Source organism: Monodon monoceros, unplaced genomic scaffold (assembly GCF_005190385.1).
Source record: "Monodon monoceros isolate NGI ecotype Baffin Bay Population unplaced genomic scaffold, NGI_Narwhal_1 Super_Scaffold_4, whole genome shotgun sequence".
Taxonomy (NCBI): domain Eukaryota; kingdom Metazoa; phylum Chordata; class Mammalia; order Artiodactyla; family Monodontidae; genus Monodon; species Monodon monoceros.
The window spans coordinates 19027161-19053335 of record NW_021703781.1 but is presented as its reverse complement, the minus strand read 5'-3'; the positions used below and the strand labels follow the sequence as shown (position 1 = coordinate 19053335).

The window sequence follows — 26175 nt, the reverse complement described above, 5'->3', positions numbered from 1 at the left end:
TGAAGGCAGGGAATTTTCCTTGTTCGCTGCTTTAATCCTATTGCCTGGAACAGTACATGGCACATAATAAACACTTAATATTTGTTGCATGAATGAGTAAATGAAGGTATATAGATTTTCCCAGAAGGTAGAAGAAAATGCCCCTAAATAAGGTAATGTTTTAAAATGTTTACATAATATTTTACATTACATATCATATATAATTATTTATAATATTTTAAAATTTCCCTATATCATTTAAAACATCCTTTGTCTTTTTTTTTGGTCATGCCACATGGCTTGTGAGATCTTAGCGGGTGCCCTTGACAGTGCAAACGTGGAGTCCTAACCACTGGACCGCCAGGGAATTCCCAAGCATCCTTTGTCTTTACAGCTAATTTATTCCCTCAGCACGCCACTTACAGGCAAATGTCCAGAAGTAGCAATAGCAAAAACTTAATAGCCAAAGCAGATATCAGCATCTATAAAAGGTAAATTTTTGCTGCTTCAGAGCGTTATGTACAAGCAAACATACTTAGTGTGACCCAGCTGTACATTCCTGGGAAAAGAATTTTGAGTCAGGATACAAAAAGGGATCATGGCCATTTGCTGTGAATTCCTGCAGACTCTTTCATCTGTGGGTAACACATGAATGTATTTCAACTCCTCCAATGAAGCTATGTTCAAGATTAACAAGCTTTCAAAACAGCTAGCTTTAATGATATAGGATCCTACCCTTACAAAACAAAACAGTTTCTTCCCAGTCAACTTGGAAATCAACAAATATAGGCAAAAAGGATTCTTCAATTTGCTAAACTAGGGTTATAAAAGCATGGGTAGAATACTGAGAACACAAAGAGGCACACACATACAAGGTTAGACTTCAGTTGCCAGGTATATGTATTACATTTTCTTGCAAAAATAGCAAAAAGGATACTTTTCTTTTTGACTGTGTTTTCCTTTATGGCAAACCAAAGTGTCTCATTATTTTAATGCATTCTTAAAGGCGTTCTCCAAATCAAAATCTGTGCGTCTGGGTTCTATGGAGGTGCTTTAGGAATTTTAGTGGTGAGCAAAAAGGTAGGACTGCATGCCCCCCTCCACCCCAACTCTCTTCAATCCCAGAAGCACTAATTTTATCTTTAAAAAGTGTGTGTGTGTTGCTATACAGCAGAAACTAACACAGTATTGTAAAGCAACTATACTCCAATAAAAATTTAAAAAAAAAGAAAAGAAAAAAAAAGTGCATGTGTGTGTGAACTATGTATTGGGGTCATGTAACAGATTTACTGTGGGGAGAAAAACGGGAGGAGGACTTACTGCCAAAAGAAGGTTGGAAAACCCTGGCCCAGTCTAGCACAGCTAGAAGTTAGTTCCAAGTGTTACCTGTATTTATAGTCCCTTTGTAATGCCAGAGATACTGTGTCCAAATTTCCCAGTGTCCAGGGCATTCCTTGGAATGTCTCCAGTTCCACTACCCTCTCATTTGACCTTCAATCCTGCATTTTGACTGTCTACTGGATATGGTCCCTCCATCTCCTCAGACTCAAATCATCCACCTCCAGTTTCTCAGACCTTGACAGTGACCCCAGAGTCCTTTCAGGTACCCAGCTTCAAACTCATCCTTCCTATCTAGTCAGTCACCAAGTTCGGCTTGGTTTCTTTTATTCTAAATATTGCTCTCTCACGTCTTTTCTCTGCTTTTGCACTACCCCTACCCTGGTCTGATCAGAGCATCTGATGCCTGGAATACCCTTCACAGCTTCCTAAGTGGCCTCATGGCTCCATTCTTTTGGGGTCTAACTCATTCTTCCAGACTAACTCTACTTAAATTCGCCCTTTCATCTTAGTACATCCTTATACACAACCTTAAATGTTTTCCACTTGCTTTTGAAACCACTTTTGAACTATTCTACTTTGCTTTCAAGGCTTTTCGAAATCATCTGGCTCCACTGTTTTCCAGTTAGTACAGTCTCCTCACTGTCATCTAAAGATACTATTACTATTCCAGCATCTGTACTTATGTAAACATGTTGAGTTGACCTGGCCTAAAAGGACCTGTCCCTCTGCCTACTTCTTCTGTCTTTTCTCTCATCTTTCCTCACCTGTTATCCCATGTTCGTCACATAGCCAAGTACTTGCAGTTCCCTGGAAACATTCGTCTCTAGCCCTTTCCCCTTGCTTTCCTCTTCCACCCTTAGTTTTATCAACTAAAGTGGCACCTCCAGCATTAATGTTTCCTTCATCCTGCACTTCAGGCAAAATATCACATCTTCCTTTGAGCTGCCATTGCATCCTATACATACTTCTGTTACAACCCTTATTACACAGTATTGCAATGTTTTGATTATATGTCTGTCTGATTCCTCTATTAGACTGTGAGCTGCCCTCTTAGAAGAGTTTTAGACTTGGTTTCAAAACAAGGTCCCTGACCTCCAATAGCTCCCAATTCTTTTGTACCATCAATGAGTCACTTTAGTAACTCAGTAGGTATTTGTTGAATGCATAAATGAGTTAAATTTCTACCTAACTTCTTCTTACTCTTCAAGGTTCAACTAAAATTCCCTTATGTCTCTGAAGTCTTCTTTGACCTTTCTAGTCCTCCAGCCCTTCTCTGAAGTCTGATGGTCTTATGGTTGTCCTATAAAAATTAGGATGATTTCTTTTTGTTGTCATTTTTTTTATTGGCGTATAGTTGATTTACAATGTTGTGTTAGTTTCTCCTGTATAGCAAAGTGAATCACTTGTACATATACATATACCCGCTCTTTTTTAGATTCTTTTCCCATGTAGGTCATTACAGAGTACTGAGTAGAGTTAGGATGATTTCTTTAACTGGATTGCAAGTTCCTTGAGAGCAGGGACACATTTATACCATCTCTGTCATTGCACTGGTCACAGTGCTGAGTTTAGAGCAAAAGCTCAATACATATTTGCTTTGTGATTAGAGTTATATAAGTTCTGTACTTAGGAAAATGATGACAGCTAATAGTCTATTTGGAAAATCCTAAGTTTTTTCTTAATATGGTTACTGTCATGAAATTCAGAAAATAGTGAGTACATATTAATTTCTTGCCACCAAAACAGTGGTTGGGATACAGGCATGAATTCTATCACTGAAGAATGCTCTCCAGGTAAAAACTAGTATTGCTACATGGAAGTTGCGTATATTTCTTTCACTTTTAAATTTGTAAATATTTAATTGGTTGACTAAATAGTTTCTGAGTGACCACCAGGTTACTTTGGTTTTCAAGGAATGGGTATTTTGTAATTCTACCTGGGTAATTTTTCTCACGGGAGCACTGAAGTCTTTTTTGTATCTGAGATTGTCATGGTCGAGAATGGGGAGGATGAGTCTTGAATGATCTGGTCTAATTTTTTTGAAAGAGTCCAATCTATGACCAGAAACTAGTGGAATGGATAGGATTAATCTAAGTAAGTTGTATGTGTACCGTAACTTGAGTGCTTACCAGCTTACTTAGACTGACCAGATGCCACTGAGTGGTATACATTGTAGTGCTATGATGACATCTTGCCAACATTACTGACCAGAGTTCCAGAGAGTGTCATCAGGCTTGCACAGAGTAGAAGAGTAGACACTGCCCTGTGTTGTGCAGTTCCAACCCTTTGTCACATCTTAGTCCAACTGTATCACTCCTGATTTAAGTCTAAGTTGAGTTTCTTGTTTTCCTGTTTCTTTATGCATTAGTTTACTCATAACTTAGTGACTACTATATTATGCATAACTACTATAGGCTAGAAGCCATGCTTGGTGCTCAAGATCCAAAGATAAAACAATAGGACCCCTGCCCTCAAGGAGGTCAGTTGGGTAACTAATAGTAAAATGTATACGCCACTGTAGAAATAATATTTAATATGGCCTTATGTTGACTCTGAAAAGCAAAATTCAATATATGAATATGTTTTTATACTAAAATCCCTTTAATCAATAGGAATACATAATTAAAGATATTATTAATACTAGTGCTATTATTACCCTATAATATGAATATTTTGCAAAAAGAAGATGAGGCCCTGCTTACATAACTAGAATAAATGTTAAATAGTATTCTAGTAGTAATTAGGTGGTTAGGGAGGCAAAGTAACTCTTATAGGACTCTAAATACCAGTAATTCTCTATAAAAGTAATATATTTCCAGCACATTATTCATATATTATTACATTATAATACAAGAGGTAGCAAATGTCACCCTGGGGGTTAAGACTGGATCCAGATTTTGTGGGGCCTGAAGCTCATAAAAGTGTAAAGACCTCTTAAAAAAATAAAATAAAATTAGAACACAAAATTAGATGTAGCCTGTGTACATGAAGAGCCTTGAAGCTTAGCTTTACTTACTTCCAGAAAAGCTGATGGTAGACACATAAAAGATGAATATCCCTTCTACTCATCAGTCATATTAGGGAAAGACTTTGGCATTAGGGAGAAGAGTGCTCATTAAGTGGATATCAAAACGTATATAATAAATACAATACATGTAAAATAAATCTTTAAATTGATCTTTGTCACAGCCTTATTCTTCCTTTATTCTATCAGACTTTATTCTATTATTTGCTTTCTTTTTAATTGAAAAAATACCACAGGTATTCATTGAGTATAGGTCATAAATACTTTGTTTTTTAAGTTACAGGCTGTAGATCTGTGCTAATGCATGTTCATTAGCCACATGTGGTATTGGGCACTTGAAATGTGGCCAGTGCATCTGAGGAACTGAATTTTTAATTGTGTTTAATTTTAATTAATTTAAATGTCAAAGCCGATACTCAGTTCAGTTCTTACAGAATTTTTAAGTATGTTTGGAACAACTTGGGTCTTACAATCTACTTTTTCAACTACATTTTTTTGAAATCTAAATGCACATTAAGTATTTCCTAGGAAAATTTAACATCCAAACTGAGATGTGCTGTTAAGTGCAGAATTCACCTTGAGTTTTGAAGCCCCGGTGACAAAAGGAATGTAAAATATCCTACTAATAATTTTTATATTGATTACATGTTGAAATGGTAATATTTTTAATATATTGGTTAAATTATATATTTTTAAAAATTAATTTCACCCAGTTCTTTTTATTTTTTAAAAATGTGATGACTAGAAAATTGTAAATTGAATGTATGTCTAATATTACACTTCTATTAAGACAGTGTTGCTTTAAACTCTGACTCAAAGGGAGTATATAATTTTTGAAACCACATACGTGAAAGATAAAATGAGGAGGATCACAGTAGATGGAAAGTAATTACCAAACATTACCAATGGGACATTTTTACCTTACTTCAGGTGGTGGAATTCCTACCACTATGCAATCCAACTGTACTCTGGTTCCTTCTGGAACTTCTCTGCTCCGTAACTTTTGAGTGAACCGGGGAGGTTGCCCCAGAGGTTCTTCATAGTACAAAGACGAAGGAGAAGACCCTGGGGTGGTGTCTCCCCCATCTGCCTCACTGGCAGCCTGCTCAGCTTCGCGCCTCTTGGCTTCCTGCTGTTCAAGGGCATGGTTCACTTCATTATCCCTGGTATCTGCAGGGATGGGGATGGGAACAGAAGATCTTTCTCTTCCTTCTGATAGATCTGAGAAACTGGAGCTGTTTTCCTGCATAACTTTGCTTTGAGATTCCAGTTTATTCTTGTGGTTTTTGCAGGCACGAGGTCTAATCCTTTTGGAGCTATGGGCTTTGAAAAGGGATGACAGCTCTTCAATGAAATCGGCAGCCTTATTTAAGAATACTTTTTTGGACTGGGTTTCAGAACTATACTGTGGCCTTTTTGCCTCCTGGAGGCTCTCTTTAGAGTTGGTAGGACTTCGAGAGTTATCCTGGCAGAAGTTAGGGTCCAAACTTGATTTAGGTGAGTGTTTCATCTGATCAGAAGAAAAACATCTTCTAGCATGGGCTTCATCTGCTTTCTCCAAAGGGTCGTGGTTGATTGCCAGTCTTGCCAGATTGACACTTTCATCTAATTCTTCTTGGCTCAGAAAGGCTGAAAGATCTGGAAGGTCATCTTGGCCTCCTCCACCTTCAGCAGCTCCAGAAGGACTGCCAAAATGGAAAGAGTTGGAGGAAGGCTCTGCTCGACTCCTCTCATTGTTTCCCTGATGTCTAGTTTCAGCTAAATAGCTCTCTCTTAGAAGCTGAGATATGGAAGTAGAAGCTTCTAGGCTGTCGTCTTGCATGCTGTCACAAAATAACAATAATAACAAAAAGTTTGGATCATTTCTACAGAATAACAAGTCTATGTTTATTACAGCATGATAGATGCTTAAGAACTTAAATCTGAAAATAAAAATTGCCTAGTTTTGATACTTTCACAAAATTTACTTTAAAGACTTAAAGATTATTATTCTCATATTGTAAAATGGAGAGGAACTGAATGAGGTTTCCCTGAAATTGGAAATAAAAGCATGGTGATTATCACTTTATTAAATTCTTTAAATACAAGTTCAATTTTGAAAGCTATGCTATAACTATAGAGGTATTAAATACAGTTTCTAAACATAATTTTGATAATATCTCTAAAGGGTTTTTAGTTTTAAAGTGCTTTCATACACAGAGAGTTTTCTCTCCATCCTCTCCCCCTTACCCTGAATGTAATAAAATAACAGAAATTAAAAGATGTTGACAATATAATCTCATCTAGTTATTGAAAATATAAACTTGATCTAGCTCATGAAAATAAATAATGCTTTTATTTTATGACTAGAGACAAGTTGTTTAAATTCAGTGTTGTTTTTAGGCTCAGTGTGCTCTTGAAAACTATAATGATTTAGCTTTTTCAAATAAGGTATAATTATTTTAATTTCTACAAAGGTGTGAGTTAGAGCGTAGGTTTTTAAAAAATCTCTTAAATTAACATTGGTGAAGAGGGGATATGGAAGACAGGGAAGTGGGGTGCAAGACAGGACACTTTTCACTGTATACCCTTTTCTTAATTTTAAATTGTAATTATATGAGTATATTCTAATCAGTTATATATTAACATAAATTATATGGGTATATTTATTCAAAAATAAATAATTCGTAAAGTCTTATAAAAATAGTACAATAACTTTTGTTCAAAGTCCCTTGGACTAGAAATTTTGGTAATGCAAACTACTTTCATATTATTAATGTTATACCCATTTATTCACTCACACATTTACTAGGATAGCAAGCTTGTAACCCATAGGCGGTTACTCCTCTCTCTCCTCCTTAAGAGACGCAGCTAACTGATTACAGTATTCTTCCCATTGACCTTCACTTATTTAACTCTCCAGTCCCTCAGCCACCACCAGCCACTCAGAGATGGTAATGGAGATGAAGACCATCTGCCATTCTTGGCTACTGTGTGCCTTGTGCTTGGAAGATGGAGAGGAAAGTAATCTCCTAAATATTTTCTGGCTTGAACATTCTATGACAAAATTTATTTCACTTAATTTTTCTTCTTTCTTTTATATGACAGCCTCATATCATAAATAAAAATATTTGTAATATCACAAAATATTACAAATAGGGCTTCCTAGGGACTGCCCTAGTTCTCAAACTTTTAGAGTGCTATCTAAAACTAACCTCTAAACTGACAAGGTAGGCAGTCACCTTGAGAGGACAATTAAAGATGGCTAAAAGGATCACCTGCAGCAAAATGTTTTTTCATATGCTTCCATAGCCTGAGATTAACACTACTGGAGCCGCTTGTTTGGGTGAGCTTTATTGTGCCTTAAAAAAAGATTAATTGAAAATGCAATGGGGTTGGAAGGGTGCAAAGATTTATCTACAAAGATATTCATCATAGTATGGATGATAATATTAAAAAATTGGAACCATGTCCAATAAGAAATTAGTTAAATTATGATATGCTCATTAAATAGAACTATATGGCTATTTTAAATTTTGAAGCACAGTGAATGATATACAAAATAGTATATGAAAATGTAATTGAGATCCCAGCTGAAAACTTGCCTCTTTGTGCATTAACTTTGTAGAGGAACAGTTAAAGGTATTGAAATAAGGTACAAAATGCTATTTGAAAATGTAATTAATATACTGATTGAAAATTCTTTCCATTTGTAAATCAACTATCCCATTAACCAAGTTTGAGTTTCTGTATATATTTAAATGTGAGGGGGGAAATTCAGTGCTTTATAAATCAGGATGGTCTTCTCTCTATTAGTTAGACATCACTGTATATTGTGTTTTAATGTAACTTTGTCTCTAGCTCTTTAAGATGGCTTTTATCTCGAGGCAACATGGAGTGAACATTGGCTTTGGAATCAGATAAATCTGTTTTCAAATTCTGGCTTCATCTCCTAGCAGTTGTGTGACTCTGAGAAAATTACTTAACTTCTTTGATCTTTGGATTCCTCGTCTGTAAAACATGGCTAATGTCTATTTCCTGGGGAGCGAGGATTAATAACATTACGATTGCAGATCTCGTAAAACAGGGCCAGCCAGTATAATGAGCACTCAACTGATGGTAGTAACAAACAGTACATGGGTAAAGGTGATGTTAATGTTGAAGAACTTCCAAAAAGTTTATATGTATGGTGAAAATGGAGAAGAAAATACACATATAAGTAATCACTTCTCTCTACAACTATTTCTTTGTTGTTGTTTTTTAAAGAAAAGGAGCCAATGTCACTTCCCTGGCGGTCTAGTGGTTAAGATTCTGTGCTTCCACTACAGGGGGCACCGTTCGATCCTTGGTTGGGGAATTAAGATCTCACATACCCTGTGGTGCGGCCAAAAAAAAAAAAAAAAAAAAAGGAGCCAGTTGAGGTGTAAATGTGTGCCTGTTCTGATGCTTATAGTCATGAGAAATTATTATAATAAAAATTTCAAGCATTCAAAATTAAGGATTTCTTTAATGTTTGAATTTAACAGTTGTTACCTAACACTTTGGAGTTAGATGGATCTGGTTCAAATCCTAGTTCTGACAGTTCCTAGCTGTATAAACTCGAGAAAGTTACTTAACCTCTGTAAGCCTCTGCTTGTTTGTAAAACAGGGGTAATAACAGTAGCCATTTCATAAGTTGAAGGGTGATTAATGTGCTTGACATCTAGTAAATGTTCAATATATGGTAGTTACTATTATTTATTATTATTTAACAACTGTGGCCACATACCATGATAAGAAGTAGAAGTAGAACTAGTGATGTGACTTGATCCAAGGACACACTTTGAAGAGAAACTGAACTTGAATTTGTAGTTAATTCAGCGTATCTGTATTCTATGAAATATGCATAGTCTCATGAACAAACTGTGCTGCCTTCAGATCTTTGTACATATCCTCTTTGCTCAGGCTGCTCCCTTTCTCCACCTCTTTTCACTATCTTAGTGGGCCAAGTTCTATACAATCTTCAGTTCTTAGCTGAGAGTTGGCCCTGGGATTTCTTCTTTTTTCTGGGTTGGGTACCTCTCCAGTATGCTGCCAAAATTCACTGTCCTAACCCCCAAACACAGCACTTATTACGATGCATATTTGCCTGTTTACTTTTCTGTCTACCTCATTTTGTTTTGTACACCCTCATCTCTGTACACACACAGCACACAGAAGGTGGTCAGAAAGTATCTGTTGAATTCTTTTGTTCATTAGAATTTCCTACTAAATCTATGCTTGTTTATCTTCTTTTAAAGTTTCAGGCTAAAGTAAGACAGATAAATAGAAATCATACTTACAAAGGAACCTTACAGACACAAAGAAAAAATATAAACTGGTAAAAGCAGTAATAACTTCAAAGTGACTTTCAAATAAAAATTTATTCATGGTGGATAAAATAACTGGAATTATGCTTTGTTTTCATACCAGAAGGATCAAAGAACATCTGATTATCATAAAAAACCTGGGTTTGAATCCCAGCCCCAACACTAAATAACTTTGCTATCTTGAGCAAGTCACTTAATGCATCTGAATCTCAATTATCCTCACCTATCAAATGGTATAATAACAATTCCATCTCAGATGGTTCTCAGGTGGAAATGCATGTGTAAATTGTTAAACTGATAAATATTACCTAAAATAGGAAATATGAAAATGTATTACTTTCTCTTTCAAGCATTAATTTTAAAACTATCTGTTATAAAAGTTATAGTTTTGAAAAACCCAAGAGCTATCATGGATAACCCAGCTTTCATTTATTCATCCAATAAATATTAACTGAGCATTTACTATGTGCCAGGCACCCTTCTAGGCCCTGAGGATTCATCAGTGAACAACAGACAAAGTCCTTGCCCTCATGGAGTTGACATTCTAGTAGGGAAGATATAAATGTTAAGAAGAAAAATAAAGTAGGGCAAGGGACTGGAGAATGATGAGGTAGAGAAGAAGGTGTGCTACTGACATTTTGGCTAGGAATGTCAGGCAAAGCTTCTCATGCAGTGGAGAAGTTAGCCATGTGACCATCTGGGAGGAAGAAGTAAGTGTCAAGGCCAAGGGAGGTGAATGTTTGGTGTGTCCAAGTCAAGCCCAGTGGGCCAGGAGGTGAGTGAGAAAGAAGAGTGGAAGGCTAGAGCATGTAAGATCTTTCAGACCATGGGAAAGACTCTGGGTTTTACTAAATGTGTGAATGGGAAACCATTTTAAAGTTTTTTGAAGCAGATGACATGGTTTTGAGAAAGTTCAATTGTGGCTGCTATGCAAAGAATGCAAGAGATGATGCTGGTTTGGATCAATGAGTAGTATTAGAGGAAGATGGTGAGAAATGGTCAGATTTGAGATATCTTTTGAAAATAGAGCCAGTATGATTTAATGATGGATTGAAAGTAGGGTACAAGAGAAAGACCAGAGTCAAGAGTGACTCCAGTATTTATGGCCTAAGCAACTAGGTGAGTGGTGGAATTATTTACTGGGATGAGGCAGGAGCAAGTTTTAGGAAGGGTTCTCTTAAACATTTCATTTGACAAATGTCAAAGTTCTCTTAGACATTTCAACTGGTGTGTTCAGGTGACATTGGACATTGCTTCCTTCTTTCTGTTTATTATAAATTGAAACAGATATTACACTGCTTTCAAACTAAGAATGAATAAATGCCATTGAAAACAGATTGTGCTTTTGATGAAATGGTCTTGGATTTGAAATGAGGCAGTTAATGTGGCATCAAGACCAACTTTAGTAGATCATGTAAACTAATTTAGCCACATAGGATGCTTATTGAATGTTCTTCACTTTCTTTTGCCAAATATCTATATTTTTTCCGTACGAATTTTGCTGAAAAGAGGATCTGACCTAAGAACTTGCTGAAAATGTTAAGACTCTCGTTTACAAAAACAAAACTTAATGCTGATACCTTTGGGCATATTTCTCAAGTCATGTTAACACTATTCTTCTGTAGGTTCTGAGAAGACCTTGTTGGAAATAACATGAGTTATAAAATCATCTTTTGCTTATAATATGAACATTTAAATCGGGGCATTGACCAGAGAATTGGCAAAACCTAATATGAAGTAACTTGGATTAAAACATGAATACTGAAGTTTTCTGGCTATGAAATATTCTTAGATATTAAATGAGAAAACAAATCTGGTTTCTAGGGGAACACAAAAACAGTCTAATATTTAATAGTTATTTGACTAGAGAGCTGGAATAGGAAAAGATAGACATCTTTAATTAACTCACCTCTAAACTGAGGAACAGAACTACGCTGCTTACTTCATGGGTTTGTTTGTGAAGGAACTTTAGAAATGTAGAACACTATACAAATTTAAGGTAATCCTTTTCTGTAGGGGAGCACTAGTGTAAAGGATACCAAAACCAGAGCCCAAAGTTAGTATTTAATCTGAAATATAGCAAATAAATAGTATAGAAGTAAATTCTGTGACCCTTAAAAAAGGTAATGAAGCCAAGTAAGATGGCTTCAGGAATCTAGGATCAAAAAAAGGGTTTGGTGGTAGTCACAAAAATGAGGTTTTATTTCACTCTCAATTCACCATTCATGATGAACTTAGCTCTTATACCGAAGTCCCAAATGAGAAAACTTTGTCAATCCCCATTAACTCAAAGATTCATTTTAAATAAGAAAAAAAATGTAAACATTTTCATCCTTCTTCAGCCTCTTAATATTTGGGTTCATTTTCTTTAAGTGTTTAAGGATTTGAAAAATGATAACTTCCCTAACTGACACATTTGCTCGATGGGGAGAGGAGCAAGTACCCCAGTTCGGCTTGTGATCTCAAGATCTAGTTCTAGTTCCAGCCCTTGGTGTGAAGGCTCTGCTGGGCCTCTCTCAGACCGTGGGGTGCATTGTGACTCCAGGTGGAGGGCTATGTAGCACACAGTCTATACAGAGCTTGTCAAGGTGACTCTAGTTATACATGAGCTGTAGGAACTCTTCAGTGACTGCAGGTAAATAGTCGCACCAACTTTTGTGCCCACCAAAAATGTAACTGCTGAAAACATGTTCTTAAATTTCTCAACACACCATTTTGTCTGTACACGGGTTGTTCCCTTTAAGCAAAAGCCCAAGGCCTTAGCAGTTTTAAAAGCTCTTTATCAGCTGTAAAGCACCATAAAAATTTAAGAAAATATTTCTGTGGTATTTGATCCTTCTATATCTCTTAAGAGAGGAAAAGAGATAAAATCTTTTCATTTTTTTGGCTTTTTATAGGCAATGACACCATGCTACAAGCCATGCCTTTGTCAAATTGCAATGTCAATGAGGAGACTAATTATTCTGGGGTTAGCAGTCTCATTCATCTTCTATTTTCAGGTTAATGAGCTGAGTTCATTACTCCTATTGCATCCAGGAGTTAACCTAAAAAATTTAGCTGTCACCTTTTCATATACTAACATTAGTTCATTAAAGTCCTTTCACAGTGAAACCTAATTTATCTGTAGTCCCGTTTCTTCAAAAATAAGTTTGAAAAAACATCTCTATGAATTCCAAAACCCTATTGGGATAAAAATTTATTGAATTTCTTGTGTCCATGAATTGTGGTTCTGAGTCCATTCCATTGAATGTGTGCCTTTGTAAGCTAGAAACTATATTCTATTATACAATAGATGTATTAGAGTCTGTAGTAGAGTCTATATTCTAAATTGTACACATATGGAACACTGGTGCTTTAATACGTTGTTAGGAGTTCCAATAGCATTAGCCATATTCTACAAGTGGGAATAGAGACAAACCTCCAGAATTTGGATAATGTCCAACTGTTTGTTTCATACTCCATTATTATAAGATTCTCTAATGTTTATAATTTTGTGTCCCGACAAAGTAAGTACAGTGTGCATATATTTCAGATTTCATGGGATGGCCTTGATTTTAAATATTTTGATTATTGTCAAATGGTGTATCAGACAGCATATCTTAATTTTTGTTTAAAAATATGTTTATTATAGCTATAAGTGTAGACATTCTCAATTTCCTAGAAAAGGATTATATGGATTTTATGTGAAGTTAAGAGTTATTATTAAGGAGAGACTAAAAAGTTATAACAATTTTTAAATTTAGAGCTTGTAGAATTCATTTCATCATTACCAATGTGAAAGTAGTTGAATAACAATTTTTTGAGAAAGGAAACTGGTTAGCTGTTTTGTTTCTTTCAAACTGATCGATGCTAGTATCTTTAACAAGTATGAGTAAAAAAATCTGTTGATAAGATAATAAAATTTCTTAGCACCCTTACTGTAATGTTCACTTTTTGGGAATGGAAATACAGATTAACTCATGTTTTCTTTTTCTTTGTTTATACTGTTATTAAAATATAGTTCAAGTTGTGCATCTAATTACCGCTAATAGTGCAATGTACCAAGCCAAACACTTGCCACTGACTGTCAAGTGTCTTTCTGATGCAGCTGAAAAGGGAGGGAGGGAGGGAGGGAGGGAGGGAGGGAGAGAGAGAAAGAGAGAGAGAGAGGGAGAGAGAGGGAGGGAGGGAGAGAGAGAGGGAGGGAGGGAGAGAGGGAGAGAAAGAGAGAGAGGGGGAGAGAAAGGAGAAAGAAAGAGCAATGTCCTTTGAGCAAGACGTTCTGCAGCTGTTGTGTACATTAATCCAGGGAGCAGATCTCCCAACACTAAATATAGCAAGCATATCCTTTTACATGATAAAAAAATGTTAAATGAAAGTCTTTAACTATGGAGTCATATTATTTTAGATTTGATTTCCTTTTAAAAGGAAATAGGCATTGCACACATATTCTCTATACAAACACCGTAATTTTAATAAATGAATGTATGGAAAATGCCAATGATAATACACATGTCACGACTTCCTCTGTTAAGATATTTTCCTTTAGGACCCGAGTAGGCTGTGATCTCTGAGGGTCTCATCAATCCCCTCCAAAATTTGACCACGTAGAAAACTTTATTTTTCACGTAATTTTGTGTCCCATCCTACGTAATTAGAAAGTTATCCTCGGTTTCACTCTAAGCAACAGTAATTAGGTCTCGGAAATATCTCTTTCCCATTGTCAGTTTCTTGTTATCAAAACATACTTGAGAACTTAAATCTGGATATTACCTTTCTTTTTTTAGTTGACCCAGATGAGGATGTCCAAACCAAGCACTCCACCGTGATGATAATTATCCAAGGAGAACTTTTAGATGAAAGCACAGGAGAAAAAGAAAATTCTTCACGTCCTTGGAAATGGAGAGTAGCCGTCCATAGAGTGAGGAGTTAACCTTAGTTTCAGTGAAGATGGCTGTTAGAAGCTGGACAACCTGTCACCACCGGAGCCAGAGCATTTGTCAGCTCACAGGTCCCAAGTTATTTTGAGCTGTATAAACCATGTGCCTGTGAAACATTCCACCTGATTGGATAGGAGAAAACTGAGCAAAGGGATTCCACAGCAGGACAGCACCTATGGGAGGTGGGGGTCAGTCAGTTTTCCTACCTATAGAATTTCACTTACAGCTAGAGGCCCAAGTTGTTTATTTATTTATGTTTGGAATTAATACTAAATTGGTTATAACACATTCCATCTGTCAAATAAAATGGCATTATTTTTTGAAATATATCAAAATTCTTAATTTTTAAGAGAATTAACTTTATTTTTTTAATAATTAATTTTATTGGAGTATAGCTGCTTTATGATGCTGTGTTAGTTTCTACTGTACAGCAAAGTGAATCAGCCATACATATACATATATCCCCTCTTTTTTGGATTTCCTTCCCATTTAGGTCACCACAGAGCACTGAATAGAGTTCCCTGAACTACACAGAAGGTAAGAGAATTAACTTTAATGCATGGGAAATTTACTCTCATTTAATCACTGATACATTTTAGGAAATTTGGCTATGAAAAGCCAGTATGAAAGTGAGGTCCAACATTTTAAAGCTGAGGGTTTTTTTTTTTTTAACTGTTTGTCCAAAGGCTTAGAAAAAGCAGAGAAGATAACTAACATTAAAAGTTGTTAACTAGAGATCACAGGAAAAATGGAGAGGAAAAAGCCATCAGTCCGAGAATAAACCCAGTAACAAATCAGTTTGAACAAACTTTTTCAGAAAAAAAAACTAATCAGATACTGTTTAAAAGTCAAAATTACTATATAATGTAACACATTATAACTCCTATTCATTTATGAGTACCTGGAATAACTTTTTTTTGTATATCATTTTGAAAAAGTCTATGCCAGATTTCTTCTTTTACACAAGCATTGCCGAACAATAAAAAAGAATCCTTAGCCAAACCAACATCTGCTCAAAAACCTACTTTGTCAAAGTATAGGCTCTTTGATATTAATTTCATATATTTTCAGAATATGAATTTGGAAAAAAAAAAACCCATTATTTCAGTCTTGGTAGAAGCCTGGGTTTTGAAAATTCAGATAAATGCCATTGGTTTTTTTTTTTCTTTCTTTTAAGGGTCATTCTTAGATTTGGGTAGCATAAAATACATTGGTTTAAACCTACCTTTCTTATTTTTATTTTTAGTTTTTTGCGGTACGCGGGCCTCTCACTGTCGTGGCCTCTCCCGTTGCGGAGCACAGGCTCCGGACGCACAGGCTCAGCGACCATGGCTCACGGGCCCAGCCGCTCCGAGGCATGTGGGATCCTCCCAGACCAGGGCACGAACCGGTGTCCCCTGCATTGGCAGGCAGACTCTCAACCACTGCGCCACCAGGGAAGCCCATAAACCTACCTTTCTTAATTAAATCACACAATACTTGTAGAATTTCTTCCCATTCATTCAACAAATATTTATCTAATGCCTACTATGTACCAGGTATTGGGTATAAAGCAGTGCACAAAACATACCAAAATTCCTGCCCTCATGGCATTTACTAAGAGATCTTTTTACCTTTTTCAGTCACCTAGAGACTCCCTATAGTATATTGAATAGATATAAACTTTGTTTATTATGATCAAATCAGAAGCTTCACTATACCTTTTGTTAAGGAACTTTGAACTTACACAGGCAAAATGAAAAAGACTATTGAGGAAAACTTTAAAATAATCCAGACTGAAAGCACTATTACTAAGGAGGGAAGAGGGCACAAGAATAACTGAGTTATATGGATAGGTTATTTTCATTACTGCATTAATCTAGATCTTCAATGTACAGGGTTGTTTGATCTCTTACCTGTGCTGAAATTAACCTCAAGACTACTTAATTGTGTTTCTGCATTTTCTATTTAGGTAGGTGCTCCAACGATTTCTTTTTATTTAAAGAGAGGATCTACCCCCACTATCCCTTTCAGATCTTGATGCATAATCAATATAAGTGCTGCTAAGTCTTGAGTCGGGACAGGAAAAAGTAAAACCTCCATTTCATTTAGCACAAAGGTGTGCTACAATATGATTTTCCAAAGGGAAATGTCTACACACACTGTAAGTGAACATATTTCTGCTTCCTTGCAAACTGTTCCATGATAAGCCTGGTATCCTACCTTTCACCCAGGTATAGAACACTGAGGTGGAAGGAGACCCATACTGAAAGATAAACTAGAGTTCGTTGGGCAGTGAAATTAGGAATCAATAAGGAGAATTAAAATCGGTTTAAAATGCCAAAAAAAAAAAAAAGTTACAGAATAAAGAGACAAAGAATTTCTGAATAGCAGTAATCTTTCTTTCATTTTTACTGTAACATTTTCAAATACAGATAGTGTACAAAAAATTTGAGCTTGTGCTCGCTTCGGCAGCACATATACTAAAATTGGAACGATACAGAGAAGATTAGCATGGCCCCTGCGCAAGGATGACACGCAAAGTCGTGAAGCGTTCCATATTTAAAAAAAAAAAAAAAATTGAGCTCTTTGAATAAAAGTTGCATATAAATATTTTAAATAAATAATATTCAGCAACTGTGGATACCTTGCTTACAGTATATCAACCTTGTATTCTAGATTCTAGTTTTTTAAAATTGGTTTCTGCTCCCAAGTAATGTAGCCCCTACCCTGCATATCATCTTAGTAATTGTATAAACATTACACCACAAACCTACTAGCTTAGATTTTACCAGAGTTTACTGGTACAAAGAATACTTTTAAAAATTTAAAAAATATTTCCAACATAGTTAAAAACAAATTTCATAAGTGACAAGTAAACACAAGTTTACATGTCTTAAGCCTTCCCCATAAAGTTGAGTGCCCCATCTAACACATGTGTTTATTGTGGTTTGAACATGATCTTGTGCTTGCCTTCAGCTGTTTTCTTAATTTAGTCACTCAGTTATAGAAACAGTTTACTCACATTGGGGTGATCCACAGGAATGCCAAGGAATCTGGAAGATCTATGACAGAGGAAGTCTTCACTTGGAGGATAAGCATGTGAGAATTTCTGTGCTAGTAGATTCATATAAAATTTTTGTATTTGCTATTTTTCCAGATTGCTTTAGATTTTTATTCTTTAAAAGAAATTTCTGACATATACCAAATTTTCAATGAGTTTTGCTTAAAGTTTATAGATTTATATTGAGGTATTCCCCTCAAGTATCAAATGAAAAAACAACAATCCTCTATATCTTATTTTTAAAGAATAGAGACTTGTGGGCTTCCCTGGTGGCACAGTGGTTGAGAGTCCGCCTGCCGATGTAGGGGACACGGGTTCGTGCCCTGGTGCGGGAAGATCCCACATGCCGCAGAGCGGCTAGGCCCGTGAGACATGGCCGCTGGGCCTGCGCGTCCGGAGCCTGTGCTCCGCAACGGGAGAGGCCACAAGAGTGAGAGGCCCACGTACCGCAAAAAAAAAAAAAAAAGAATAGAGACTTGTATTATTTTCTAACCTTTGCTAATGAGAAGAACACAGCAGAGGCAAGTTCTTGACCATCCAAAACAATGTATGTATGGTGGATTATAGAGGGTCTTAAACAAACCCCATGATACAGTGTAATTGAGAACTACAATTAAATCCTTAAGAAATGTCTTTTTCATCTCAACGGTACTGAAAACACTTGCTTAAAACTAAAACTAAAAAAACTTAAAAAGATATAAGTTCAAAACCTATTTAGTTTTAAAAACTAAAAACATCTAAACAAACTATAAACAGAATACTTATTATCCTGAAAAGTAAATTTGTGATTACCTGTCCCAGGAGAAGGAACGTTCCTGTATCAATCAACCAGGATCATCCAGAGCCCAAATCTCACTGCCTAACTGTGTCAGCCACAAAAGTACCATGAAGGAAATGTGATACTGCCCCGCCAGAGTAATGAAGGGTATTTACAGGGTTCCGTGGCAGATCCAGGGACCGTCACTTAGAACAGATTGCTCTTTCGGATCAACTTTACTAACTCAATCTGTGTGATGTTCTTAACCTGGATGAATGGTGTGGGTGGATAATGACTAAGATGACTAAGGAAACAGGCTTTCTTGATTTCTCCTTTGATGAGGTGAAAAGGATAATAAACATGAACTTTTAAAGAATAAAACATAAGGAATGCACAACATATCCATGCGGAGGATGCATGTGACACGTGTAAACATCTTTACCTGATACAAAACTGAGAGTATGGTTGATACATTTATTAAAGTAAATATGGGAAAATAATCAGTTATTATAATAATGTGTGCACCCCCAGTTTTGGGGTAGATTAAAGCTTTACTATGTGGTTTCTATGAAAGCACTGTAAGGCTTCCTTTACTTGTGCTTTTGATATGGAGGACATATCAAAGTTTACACTTTTTTTTTTTTTTTTTGTGGTACGCGGGCCTCTCACTCTTGTGGCCTCGCCCGTTGCGGAGCACAGGCTCCGGATGCGCAGGCTCAGCGGCCATGGCTCACGGGCCCAGCTGCTCCGCGGCATGTGGGATCTTCCTGGACCGGGGCACGAACCCGCGTCCCCTGCATCGGCAGGCGGACTCTCAAACACTGCGCCACCAGGGAAGCCCCGAAGTTTACACTTTTTAGGAAGTATTATTTCTAAGAAGAAAATCTGTTCCCAGAGTTTTTTTTTAAAAGAGCATCTATGATTAACTGAAGAAATCCAAGACAATTAGTATCAGGCATGTAATCCTGAGGTCTACAATTGATTCCTCCTGCTCACCACATTAATATAATGATTATATTAACACACATATAAACTTATCATCTCAGTAGAAGTAAGTTAACATTCTTTAGCTGTATGCTAGGCACTGTGTTAGGCTCTTCATGGACATTGTACTTTATTTTACGTATTCCTTCAACAAACTATGAAGTAGGTACTGTTAGAATTCTCATTTTACAGGTAAGAATCTAAGGCTTAGAAAGAGGTTAAAAACTTGCCCAAGGTAACACAATGGGTGAGTGACTGGGCCAGGATTAAACCTAAGGCTAACTATAAGTCTGTGCTCATAACTACTGCACATGTTTAAAAGTTTGCATTTCTGCAGTATTTGAAAAAAAAATTAAGGGTAAAAATGAACATAAAACCTACTGTCTCTTTTAGTAAGTACTTTAAGGAAACACTGTGTTGAATTTTGTTTATAATTTTTCTGACAGAAAGGAACCCTGAAATTCTTTTGTATGACTAAACAAACAAGCAAGGAGAAAATATAGAAAGAAAAAAACGAATGCTTTCAGAAACATTGTATCTGCAGTATTTTTAGCTGAGAACATGAATTGATATGTGGACTGAAACATTAGGCATCAATGCTGAAAGATAGGGCATTGGAAGGCAGTCTGAATGCTTTAACAGACCTATTTTTTTGTTCCATTTATGATAGTCATTTTGTTCAGACAATTTAAGACCTTTGTTCTTTTGAAAGTAAATTTCAATGCTTTGTGTTATTTCTCAGCACATCAACATGGGTCAATAAATTTTTTGCAAGTTAAGGGTAGGAAAATAATACTTGAAATATTCTCTCTTCATAATGCTATCACTGAATATCTTAAATGCCAGTGTGCCAGTCTCTGGGTGATTCCACTCAGATTCTATTTTTGGGCAGCTTGTACATCTCAGAAAGCTGAAAATAAAGTTCAGTGTTCTTATGCATGACCCAAATAATCACACTAACACTAATGATGTGAAGGAAAGGAAATGGGAATTAATATTTCTTCCAAGTGTACTCTAAGACAGGAGCAGCCTAAGTTATCTCTTATTCAACACTCACAGCAACCCTGAAAGGTATTGCTATTTGCATGTTACAAGGAGGAAACTAAGGCTTAAGGAAGTTTAGCTTTCCCAAAGGTAGCCAGCCAGTGAGCTGCACAGCTGGGGGAATTCAAACCTAGGCCTCTTAGTTTAAAATGTATTCTCTTTTCATTGCCCCGCCCCCTCCACTGTCTTCTCATGAAAAGTAATTATGCAGGTTAGTTCAAAAATCAGAAATCACCCAAAGAAGGAAACTCGCCATTATTTTCATATGTATCGGTAGGCAAAGGATTATTAAAATTATTAACTTTGATTTTAGGGACTTGGTGTTTATTTAACAGAAGCAAGAAGAGAACAGAAAAATCGCATAAGACTAAGTCTTAGACTGTTTTCACAAAGAAGACTCAATAAAATTTGTTGACTGAAATAGCAAGGGCTAATACACATTTCTGAGAAGTTATTACCTGAAATCTATCAAAAGGAATTTGTATTTTATATCCCTATTCAAGTTCTTATTTTTATTTGCATATGGATCTACCCATTTGGTGTTTCTTGCTTTAGCAAACTTCCTATCAAAGTCAGCATACTTTAATGGAAGACCTGGAAAACCTTCTTTATTTTGCCTCATCACCCAACTGCTTTTCATTCCAAACTGAGAATGGATTAGTTAAAACGTAGTCTAACCAAGAAGTCTCCTGTTAATATATTAGAGATTCTCTCCTTTCATCTTATAACCTAGACAATAAGCTTTAATTAAAAATGTGGGTGAGGGAATTCCCTGGAGGTCCAGTGGTTAGGACGCTTTCAATGCCGGGGGCCCAGGTTCAATCCCTGGTCAGGGAACTAAGATCCCACAAGCCACGTGACGCAGCCAAAAAAAAAAAAAATGTGGGTGATAATGTCAATAAAAGGGATAAGCAAATATCTACAATGTCACAGGGGACTTAAACCAAAAATTTACCACAGTGTAAACTGAGCTGGGGATAAATCTGTCTGTAGACAGCCCACTGGCCTGACAATATTGTGCAGATTTCAAATAGGAATAAGAAAAGCCTTGGTATAATCAGAAATGTGATCATACTGATCCTATAAAACATAAACAACCTTTCTGGTCTGATCTGCCACTCTTCTACACAAATCCTTGTCTCCAAAAAGTTCCACCAGTATTTCCTTGCTTTATCTTTCCTTCCTGCCTTTGTTCGTTATTTCTTCCAATTATTATGTAATTAAACAACTAATGGTTATAACATTTCTTATATTGCTGAATTAAACTGAGTTTTCATTTATGCATTTATGCTTTATCTATTTAACTATATCAACTCCTTGAGAATCGAAGCCATAAAAAAATGTATATAGGCCACACAGTTTTAATCTCAAGGCATGGCACAAATTAGTCACTTAATAAATATTTGTAGCATGCTATAAAAATAATCTATTAATTGTTGAGTTGTCCTAAATTATTCACACAATTCAAGAAATATTTAATGAATGCTTATTGTGTGCCAGAAAAGATCAAATGACCTAAACTCTCAGCAACATTAACTGATTCAATTGTCATTAACAATTATGATGTTAGTTTAACACAGAAATACTGTTAAGAATCAATTCAAATGAGGAAAGGAGCTAAAAATGTTTGGTTGTTCTTTGTGCACCAGTCATTGAGCAATGACTATCAATATATGTGCTTTGGCTTAGTGGATGCTCACAATTCTTGAGATAATTGATATGGGGGACTTTTGCTTTTGGAAATGATTGGGGCTGTTTACAGCACCCACCTTGCCCAAGAGTTCTTCTGTAGGTGCCCCTCATACTTTTGCATTTTCCTTAACTGGCTTAACCACTATTTTTCCTGCCCACCTTGGAACAACCTTTGTTTTACATCAGGTCTTTACTTTCTGTCCAAGCCCTAGAATCAGACTCTTTTTTCCTTCCATAGACTGCTCCTCTTGAGTTTTGGACTTAAAAACCCTACTACGGGCCTTCCCTGGTGGTGCAGTGGTTGAGAGTCCGCCAGCCGATGCAGGGAACACAGGTTCATGCCCTGGTCCGGGAGGATCCCAAATGCCGCGGAGCGGCTGGGCCTGCGCGTCCGGAGCCTGTGCTCCGCAACGGGAGAGGCCACAAGAGTGAGAGGCCCGTGTACCGCAAACAAACAAGCAAACAAAAATCCCTACTACGCATAGCTGAGAGGCAGTTCTGTCTGTTCTTATGCCCTGGTTTTTGAGATTCCAGTTCAAGTCACAGACTGAGTTGCCTGTTTTCTCAGAAATAAAGAGTACAGTACACTTAAAACACACATATATTCTCTTTAGATCAAGATTTCAACTGCTGGTGGCTGACTGCTAATTGGACTTATTAAAATGCAGATAAGCTAGAATGAATTACTCAGCTCTCTGGTGATCCTAGCTGACCCTGTCCAGTGTCCACACCAACCAAGCTTTATTGTTCATATTTAATACATAATTTAATTTAATACAACAACCCAGGAAGTGTGAATTGTTATCCCCATTTTATGGAGAATGAAACTGAAAAAATTATATGCTACTGTGGGTTTTGCAAATTCAGGGGTCTGAAAAAGTCTCAGGAGGTACACCCTGAGATCATCCAAGGTATTCTGTATCATTATCCTTCTTTGTATAGAGGAGGAAACTGAAGATCAGAGAAAAAATTTCCACAGGGCCCCCTCAGAGCTCTGATTCACACCCAAGTCTACATGACACCAAAGTCCAAGTTCTTCTCTACTACATGGCATCTCCTTTCAGAGGAATACACCCTTGTTAGCAATGCATTTGAGAATCAATTTTGAAAAAACTCAGAAGATATAGAGTTACAAGAAGGAGACCTCAAGTGATATTAGGATTATGATGATTTAGTGATTTCCTCCAAAATCCTTCCAAGTCCTTAGAAATCTGGATGATTTCCTATCTCTGACTGGTCAAAGAAATAACTTAAAAGAAATTGAAGCAACCATAAATAATAAACAATTATCTTGGTGCATCTCTAGCTGCAAATTACTAGACATAGTGAACTTAAGCATGTAGAGATCATATTTTAAGTAGACATTTACTTAGCACTTCATCTTTTTGAAGTTATTTACAATCATGTATTGGTTATTATGTTCTAATAACAATGACAGAACTACACCACTGTCCGTGAAGTTGGTCTTTATTATGATTATTTTGTACATGGGAAAATTAAACACTAGAATGGCCATGGAAATGTAAATCAGCAGTAAAACCGAGATTGCCAAGTTCACATTATTAATTTAGTTTAATAAGAGCTTTTTTAGGGGAACACCCCAAAGTTTATCTACTAGCAAAACTGGAGCAATAAATATGTGCTAAATGAGGCTTAGAACACGCTTTGAATAACTGAGTAGAGATGGCAACTAAAAGAAACATAAAAAAGTAATTATTTTCTATTTCTATTTTTCTATTTCTAGCTGGTAATTATAGCAAATAATATTTTTCTAAGTCTTAAGAAAACTGTGATAACCAGATTAATTTCTTTTATTCTTTAAAATGATCTAAGTGCTCATGAACTTTATTTTAAAGGTCATATATCTCAATGTACTAAAAACTTCCTTCCTAGCTACTATGGGAAGTCTCATAAAATAGAGACTCAGTTTTTTAAAAAAAATTCTTATCTGCTTTTTAATTTTGTATGAAGAATAGGTGGAAGAAATCCAATTACTATGTTAACAAAAAGAGGCAGCTGGATTGCTTATTTGGTGATCATTCACTATGTTCATATTGGGATGGCATGGTAGGCAGGGTTTTATTTGATTTAATTCTCTCTTCTCTATTAATTTAGAAATGTTAAGGTCAGAGGATGTTTCCAAGTTCAGGTAGTGTTTAACTCAAACAATGAAAAAAAATAAGTAAGCATAAAAGCCATTGTAAAATCTATGTCTTTAACTACCTTAAAACCAGAATAAGGGACTTCCTTGGTCCAGTGGCTAAGACTCCACGCTCCCAATGCAAGGGGCCCAGGTTCGATCCCTGGTGAGGGAACTAGATCCCACATTGCTGCAACGAAGATCCCGCGTGGTGCAACTAAGACCCAATGCAGACAAATAAATAAATATTTAAAAAAAAATCAGAATAAGGATGCACGTGAATCAAATTTAAGAAAGATCCATCACCTCTTTTCAGAAACAATAACTAGTACAGAAAGATGAGCAGTTTTAAACTTGAGACATTGATATATGCCTTGTTTGATTTGAACATAGAATGTTTAAAATTTATATCAGTGGTATAGTATGATGTTTAAAAGAAGTCAAATAAATGCTGTAATTAGGCAGAGAGAAATTGTATTTAGAGTTAGATTCTACCTCCACCACTTATTATCTGAGAAGGCTTAGGCAAGTTATTTAATTTCTCTGTGCTTTAGTTTCCTCAGCTCTAAAAAATGGGAGAAATATTAGTACCTAACTCATGGGATTGCTGTGAGAATTAAGTAAATACTCTTAGAATAATACCTGGCTCCTAGCAAGTGGCCAGTAAATGTTAACTATCATTATTACCATTCTTATCATAGAAAGATATATTTTAAGTAAACATCTTTTAATCTGGCTTTGTGAAGTCACAGGGAGTGAAGTATACACATTTGCGCTGAGCTGTAAACTCTAAGGAAAGGCCAGAGGCTGAATGGGCCATCTAGACTGATGACTCAGACACAGCCGCAGTTCAGGTTTCCAGACTGATTCAGTCCTTGGCTTCTGTCCTGCACTGACAACAAAAATGCCAATTAGTGCAAGAGTGATGAGTTTTTTTAACATGGGTGCTGTTCATCAGAGATTCAAATCAGATCACTTACATCTTGTATAGGACACCGATAGTGATCAACCAAGTTCAGTTGTAAACCAATGACATGGAGGTAAAATGCTTCATATCTAGTTACCGTGCTCCTGAACCATCTGCTTCTGAATTCTAAATTCTCAACTCAGCCACTGCCAAGGGGCTAAACATAGCTAAAGGGTTGAAATTATAATTTGATCTGACAACCCAAGTATCAGACAAGCCTACTTTAGCCAAATAAGTAGAGGGGTGACAAATATCAGAGCAGTATATCCACTCTGTGGTATATGCTTTATGACAAGAAAATAATAATTGAGAGTATTGGTAAATATCTTATTTCTTATCTGATCTAGAAAAGGGTGTCAGCATAGATTGGTATAAAACTTTAGGTTGACAAAACTATTGTTAAGGTTAAGTGATTTAGAGAGGAGAAATCTAGGGAAGTGAGAGATATCTTAGAATTCCCATGATCCTGAATTGTCTAATGAACTAATGTTGAATGTATATAAACACCACATGGAATAAGATAAAGAAGATCTAGATCTACTAAATAAATGCTGATAATGATAATGATGATGATGTGGAGTAGATGTCAAATACAAAGAGCAATGATGTTTTAAATCCTATTATTTAAATGATCTTTTGTACTAACACTACATTTGAAAAGTGTTTTATTGTTTTTTATTAGCTATTTCTCATCAGAGTCCTGTCAGTAGATCTGCTTTAATACTCACATTTTACATATGTGGAAGCTGACATAAAAAATAATTAAATAGTTAGGGGCTTCCCTGATAGCACAGTGGTTAAGAATCTGCCTGCCAGTGCAGGGGACACAGGTTCGAGCCCTGGTCTGGGAAGATCCCACATGCCGCAGAGCAGTTAAGCCCTTGCACCACAACTACTGAGCCTGCACTCTAGAGCCCACGAGCCACAACTGCTGAAGCCCGCGCGCCTAGAGCCTGT

The 26175-nt window shown here is 36.3% G+C and overlaps 2 protein-coding genes and 1 non-coding gene across 5 annotated transcripts in view; 2 read left to right on the top strand and 1 right to left on the bottom strand.

Moving 5' to 3' along the window:
- Positions 1-14844, top strand: part of PBLD (phenazine biosynthesis like protein domain containing) — a 148043-nt gene extending 133199 nt beyond the window's left edge. The window contains exon 13 of the transcript XR_003797000.1: positions 14439-14844. The gene's annotated coding sequence lies outside the window, so the exon portion shown is untranslated. The remainder of the gene's footprint in view (positions 1-14438) is intronic.
- MYPN (myopalladin) overlaps positions 1-18910 on the bottom strand; it is an 80024-nt gene extending 61114 nt beyond the window's left edge. The window contains exons 1-3 of one of the 3 annotated variants that reach the window (XM_029245058.1): positions 18427-18910; positions 14425-14543; positions 5266-6168 (exon numbers count right to left, since the gene is read on the bottom strand). In XM_029245058.1, coding sequence (XP_029100891.1) covers positions 5266-6167 — 902 coding nt within the window. In that variant the 5' untranslated portion in view covers position 6168; positions 14425-14543; positions 18427-18910. Of the gene's footprint in view, positions 1-5265; positions 6169-14424; positions 14544-17595; positions 17861-18426 lie in introns of those variants that run through there. The other 2 variants (XM_029245060.1, XM_029245059.1) reach the window with 2 other exon arrangements.
- LOC114883482 lies at positions 17030-17136 on the top strand. The gene has a single exon (XR_003790580.1). It is a non-coding gene; the product is annotated as a U6 spliceosomal RNA (small nuclear RNA).
- Positions 18911-26175: the final 7265 nt, after the last annotated feature.